This window comes from Morone saxatilis, unplaced genomic scaffold (assembly GCF_004916995.1).
Source record: "Morone saxatilis isolate NCDOM2014 unplaced genomic scaffold, NCSU_SB_2.0 Contig15, whole genome shotgun sequence".
Lineage (NCBI taxonomy): Eukaryota > Metazoa > Chordata > Actinopteri > Moronidae > Morone > Morone saxatilis.
Window position 1 is genome coordinate 3594659 of NW_023339707.1, and position 6509 is coordinate 3601167.

The following is a 6509-nucleotide window of genomic DNA, read 5'->3' on the forward strand; positions in this document are numbered from 1 at the left end:
TGTAAAGTGTCTTTGAGTATTTAGAAAAGTGCTTATAAAATAAATGTATTATAAACTGCTACTTCCACAGACAGAATCAATAGCATATTTAAGCTCCTTTGGTGTGTGTGGCTAATACACTTTTGCAAGTAACAGCCAATTGAGTATTTACTAATGACAAGAAAACCTCCAGTGTAAATCTATTTATTTTCATTGATTCCACCTGTGGGCCGCAAGTTGTGTATCACTCTTATACAGTATTTTTCAGTTTCTGTGGCTCAGTTTTCACAACTGAGTTTCAATTTTGCAAAAGTCTGAACATGGAATGCTAGACTCTTACAAAAGGAAGACATCTTTAGGTGATGAGGTAATACATCACGCAGCATGTTTATCAGAGCATCCTAGCATTGTATATGTTCATCAATGAATTTATTAAATAAATGTTGCAGTTTATACAACAAATAAACAACTACAAATAAAAGCAATGAGCTCCCAAACTTAAGACACAAACAAGATAAGATCATTTAATAGGTAGATAGGCTTTAGAAGAGATTTAAAAGAGGACACTGGGTTTGCCTATGTTGCCTTGAGACCACTACAGTCTACGGTGGTCATTTCCTTTGTGGTAATGAAATTTAAAGTTCCAGTGTGCAACATTTAGGAGGGTCTATTGGGAGAAATAGAATATATTATTCATACATTTTAATTCTAAAAGTAAGAATCATTATGTTTTTGTTACCTAGTAACCATTCGCAGCCACCATAGTTTCTTCTTCTTGCTTGAAAGGGGAGGGTGAAGCGAGGCGAGTTGCAATCTGCAACCTCATTGATAGATGCCATTGAATCCTACACACTGGACTTTTAAGTAGGAGTCAATGTTTGAGTAAGAAGGACATTTGAAAACTTTAAGTTTGTTTATTGTAAATGCTGTCTGACTGTAAGTACAGATGATGATGTCTGACGTTACCGTGCAGTAGATCCTACATTCATACAAGACAAAATGATAGTGAGCGTACCTAACTGCCTCAGTTTACTGTTTTTATTCATACCTTGGATGTTTTTCTTTTAGTTATATCATTGAAAATGGAATAAGCTATAGTAATACTGTATTGTGATGCTGGAAAGCATGTAACATGAAACTGCAATTTGAAACAGACACATTCTAACAGTAATGGGAAAGAAAGAAATGATTTTTGCCAACACCGCCTTACATTTGAATTGCAATGCTGCTCAGCAGAGTAAAGGTGTTAAAGTTTTGTAGACACACACTGCATTCATTCAGTGATCTCTACGAGTAAAGGGCACTGAAACTTGAGCTAACACGAGGTCTGTGTATTCTGAGGACTGTGACCAACACATCATGGGTTTTACAATTTGTGCGCAAGGACAGCATCTGGTGTTTAAAGGTAAAAGTCAGCTCGGCTCTTTGCTTTCAGAGTTTTGCTTAAAACTCTTTTGTGAAAATGGAGCCAGCAATTGTACAATACTTGAATACCTGTAGATAATTCATTTATTCCTGAACATACCTTGACACCAGGCCAGGATTAACCATTCATGGACGTCATAAGTCACTTTTAATATGATAATGCCTGTCACAGTGCAAGAAGAAATTACATTCATAATCTGGCCACAGTCACCTGATATCAGTCTTATGAATCACCTTCTGGATGAACTGAACACAGCATTAATGCAGCAGCTTGTGCAGTTCTGCAGAGGTGTCATCAGGCTTTACTGAACGAGGGCTACATTTTCATTAACCTTTCATCTCTCTGTCTTCCTCCCTCGCTTCTCCTCCTCCTGCTCTCTCAGGAGATGATCAGCCGTCAGATGAACTCGGTGTTCAAGGAGCTCCTGTCTCGCCAGCCTGCCGTGCAGCAGTCCACCCTCGCCAACCCTGCCGGTCCTGCTCCCTCTTCCTCCTCCTCTTCCTCTCTTCCTCCTCTTCCTCTCTTCCTCAAGCTGCCCCCACTGCCAAAAAAGTAGGATTTGGGCTCAGAGGACGGGCCCTTTTCAGACCGGTGGACTAAGAGAGAGCAGAGGATGACTGGAATTACTGATTTATTATTTGACGATAATGATTATGCTGATGCTGATGATACATTTGGTGAAGATCTTGATTTATTTTTTTGACACGTGTATAATATTTGCGTCTCTGCCATCTCATAGTGCCATTAGTCCCGGTGCCGTGTTACTGTACGTCCAGTGTGTCTGTTTTCCAGCTGGTTTTTGGTCTTTTTATGTTCTGGTCTGTTTTTGTTCTCCAGGCTTTTGCAATTTTTGGAGAATCAGGGATGTGACATCGCCAGTGATATCACCAGACTGACTTTTTAAAGTGGTTGCCATGATACAACAACAAAAGACTTAAGCTGCCCCCTAGTGGCTCACCCTTATAATGTTTGCTTTATTTGAAAAAAGGAAAAAAACTCTTGACTATTGACTCATCACATGTATTTCACTTGAAAAATACCAGATAGGTTTGAACAGCATAATATGTTTTTTTTTTTAAATCATGTGATCTGGGAGGGTGTTTATGGAACCCCAAAGTGTTCAATATACAATAATGAAATTATGAAATCAATAATCATACAGATAAACTGAAGTAATTCAACCAACATTTAAGGAAATAATAATAAATAAGACATTTTTTAAAATCAACTCATTACTTTGAAATGTTATTTCACAAAAAAAGACTTCTTATTTTATAAAGCCATTTTTCCTGATTACATTTCATGATGTCACTTGATGCCAACGGTGCTGTCACCACCATCTCACCTTTGAGCCAATCACTTACTGTAGCAACTGCTGGCATCAGCCAGTTGACTCATTCTAGCTAGAGCAACAACAGTGTCAATGTTATCCTGAATAAACTCCCTCACACAGGGAGAAAACATGGACAATGTGGACAATGAGACACTACTAATTAATAAATTACATAAAATAATATTCCTAAAATAATTTCATTTAATGTATTTATTCTTTGTAAACAATACGACATCACCATAACAACATATTGTCATGCGTGTTTGGTTTGGTTTGTTGGTGCTGTAGGGTATGTAAATGTAGCATTAGCCTAACCAGGCTACTAACATAAATGGCCAGCTAGCTAGGTGGGCTTGTGAGTTCGAAGTGTTAGCACTGTTAGCTATATGGCTAACTTGTGTTGGCTTGAGTGACAACAGAGAAAGCCTGGCTGTCATTTTGTTCACCACAGAGTTGTGTCACAGTATCAGAATGTGACAGTCATTTTGAATTAACGAGCTAACGTCGTCTCTTTGTCTCTATGCTGAGTAACAAACAAAGCTAAAGGAAGTAACGGGAGAATTGGGTCTGGGTCTGTGCAGGGTGCTGTGTTTATTCACAGTAGCAGCTACATGGTTGATTCAGAATTACTTTGACATTGCTTTAGCTATCAGGAGCTAACTGTGTTAGCAGTGTTCAGGGGGTTTGTGAAAGGTGAAAGGACGGTGGCTACACCACTGTCATAAAAAGTGGCATTATGTCATAAAATATTTCCTACAATATGTGATGAAAACAGCGATATTGTTTCATTGATATCAAGGGGCATCGGACTGAATCCGACACAGTGTTAGGCATTAAGAGTAATTACATTGAAATAGCCAATCTTCTCGCTCATGGTTTTGTTTATGTGGGTCATATAGAGGCATCAGTATTAAAATTAGACTGTTTCATAAGCAGTAACCAACTCTTTGTAGAACGTTTAATATTGAACATTTTGGGGCTCCACAGATGTTCTCTTGGAGAACTGTGAACAGTGAAGTCAGTACTTTATAGCAGCATGCAGCACACACACACAAAGATGGAAAACACATTCCCCTTCATATGTGATACATGGCCTGATACACAGGCCAAAACTCAGGGCTTTTGCAGAGTTAGAGACGGGCTAACTCAGGTTTGGCTTCGAAGGAATAAGTAAGAGTTTCTCACTCAGGGCTTTGGTTCAACTGGAAACTGTGCCCTAGCCTCAAGAGCCAAAATGGCCCCCATAAGAGAGGAATTCCTCTGATTTAAACTGTGAATGCAACGGCGACATTTTGGAGCCACGATCAAAACTCTTTTCTCATTCATCCACACATTTTGGCCCCCCTGACTATATCTAGCAACATCCACAGGTCCCATTCAAATGTGCGTTTCAGGATTTTTGCAGTGTACAATTACTTTGACTCCAAAAACATTTGAAATGTTTTTTACGTTTTCCCCTCTGTTGTGTTTCAGTATTGGAAACATAGAAGTAGAATCCTTTTTTCAAACTGATTCTGCTTCTATGATTGAAACGCCCTGTTGTTCTGGATCACTGTTTGATGATGTCACTAAATTTACTGTGTCCGATTGTATATGTGGTAAAAAAAATATGAATACAATAAAGATGATAAAGTGGTGAATGATTAAAGGTTGTCAGTGTATTTGAATTTCTCTGGGGTTACCATGTGGGCGGAGCTGCCACATATTTACTCCAAACTTTTCCAGCTCCTAAAACTGTAATTTTAAAAACAATATTCAGTCATCGCTGTGGCCCTGACCTGTCCGGAGCACCAAAATAGGCAATAAATAGTAGGAACAGCACAGTCAGATTCACTCAACCTAAAGCATATCTACCAACTAAACAATGCAAACAACCAAACATTAAAAAATGTAATCTAATCTGAGGAATAAATCAGAATATTAGAAAATAAATATACAAAAGGCTGCATCCTCAGACTGAGAATATTTTCCAGACTCTCTTTCTCTTTGTCAGAGAGAGAGACTTATACAACAAGAGAAAGATAAAAGGGAGATGGATAATAACTAAATGTGAGGAATGAAAAGCTGGGGGAGAAAGGTGAGACAGGGAACTAACCACATGTCTCAGTGAAATAACAAGCCTTTAGTTGTTGGGTTTTTCCCGCAGTGTATATGCTCAAGTAGGGACACTCACCCACTGCCTCCCATACCAACCCTGCCATCACATAGACAAATGTATAGATCTGCCACTGCTGTTCTAACTCATCACTGTGTGCAATGAAGTATCCACTGAAATGAATTGCTCATTACATTATTGGCGTGAATGTTTGTGTGTTTCATTGTTTCAGTTTCTGTGTTACGACGGCACCCAAGTGTTGTAACAAGATCTTTTAGACCCATCCGCTCCTCCTCCTAAAATAACCCCTTGCCACAGCCACCCAACACACACACACACAAGCACACACCCACACACAAGGAATAAGAGGCACTGTACCACATTAGCACTTCTGCTGCTCTAAGTCAGTGTCAAACTCTCTAGGTGTCTGTATGAGTTCTCATTTGCCAAATCAGCTCTGAGGGACATTGTGATTAAGAGGCTGAACTGATCTCATTGACATTTTAGATTAGCACTCTCTGCAGGGCTCCCCTGCCCCCTCTCTGCAAGCGTCTCTGTCACTGATACAGGATTAAGATAGCACTTTAAGTAAGGTAAGTGAGACATGATTCATCATTTCTACTGTTAGTTTGCCCGTCGTGGACCTGCAGTGATGGCTTCTAACCAAGGACATGAGTTATCACCTCACAGCACCTGTTATCATATATATATTATATATATATGTTATATTTAATATATGAAAGCTGATTAAAAGTTTCTTAATCAAAGCCTTTAAATGATTTTTGATGAAAGAATTTTGCTAAGAATACTTATATGGGATGATTATACTATGTGTCTTTCATTTTATAAATGTCCCAGCTGCTATTTACAGATTTTGGTATGACTTCCTTTTTGGGGGCTAAAGAACAGGTGGCAGTGCCAGTGCAGCTCGCTGTTACACTCTACATGCTTGCAATCTGCTACAGGAGTGTATTTGTGTGTGTGTGTGTTGTGTGTTGTGTGTGTGTGTGTGTGGTGTGTGTGTGTGCGTGTGTGTGTGTGCATTGGTTTACAGTATAAATGTGTGCACATCAGGAGAGGGCCAATGTGGGTATCCCCATGTGTTTGATTGTGTTCTTCTGTCTTGATACATGTGAAAACAAGCACGTTGCTCTTCCCCCAGTGAGGATGATGATGGTGAGTGACGACTGTCTGGTGGAGTGTGAGATCGATGACAGTGATGAGGACGAGGGAGAACAGAGAAACACTCCTCCACCTCCTCCTCCTCCAGAGTTTGCATCCAAAGCCCCGACTCCAGCGCCCAAACCTCCGACCCCTCCCACAACCCCTGCTACGCCAACACCCACCCCCACCCTCACCCCCACCCCCACAGGTCCTGTCAACAGGGACCCTTATGGCATCAACCAGCACCTAAAGGTTCCTTTTCTCATTTCCTCCCTCTATGAATCTACATTGTATGCTAAGACTTTTAACTACCTCCATCATCTGACATTGATTCTGCAGCTGTATTTATGGTCCTTTTATTATTCTGTCCCTCCTATTGTTTTTGATATTTGGGCCCAGTATGTTATTCATAATAAACACCTCTCCACTTAATGGTTACATCCTCCTTGGAGACCCACAGAGTTATAATTATCCAATATTTCATATTCATCTTGTGACTCACTGGAGGGGCC

The 6509-nt window shown here is 39.9% G+C and overlaps 2 protein-coding genes across 3 annotated transcripts in view; both read left to right on the plus strand.

Moving 5' to 3' along the window:
* The window catches only part of arhgap4b (Rho GTPase activating protein 4b), a 21109-nt gene extending 16727 nt beyond the window's left edge, over window positions 1-4382 (plus strand). Inside the window, 2 exon segments of the mRNA XM_035657022.1 lie at window positions 1788-1901; window positions 1904-4382. Of these exon segments, the coding sequence (XP_035512915.1) occupies window positions 1788-1901; window positions 1904-2005 (216 nt within the window). The 3' untranslated portion in view covers window positions 2006-4382.
* A 797-nt stretch (window positions 4383-5179) lies between these two features.
* The window catches only part of zgc:158296 (uncharacterized protein LOC791212 homolog), a 3390-nt gene continuing 2060 nt past the window's right edge, over window positions 5180-6509 (plus strand). The window contains exons 1-2 of one of the 2 annotated variants that reach the window (XM_035656772.1): window positions 5180-5426; window positions 5977-6249. In XM_035656772.1, the coding sequence (XP_035512665.1) occupies window positions 6001-6249 (249 nt within the window). In that variant the 5' untranslated portion in view covers window positions 5180-5426; window positions 5977-6000. The remainder of the gene's footprint in view (window positions 5427-5976; window positions 6250-6509) is intronic. The other variant, XM_035656771.1, reaches the window with a different exon arrangement.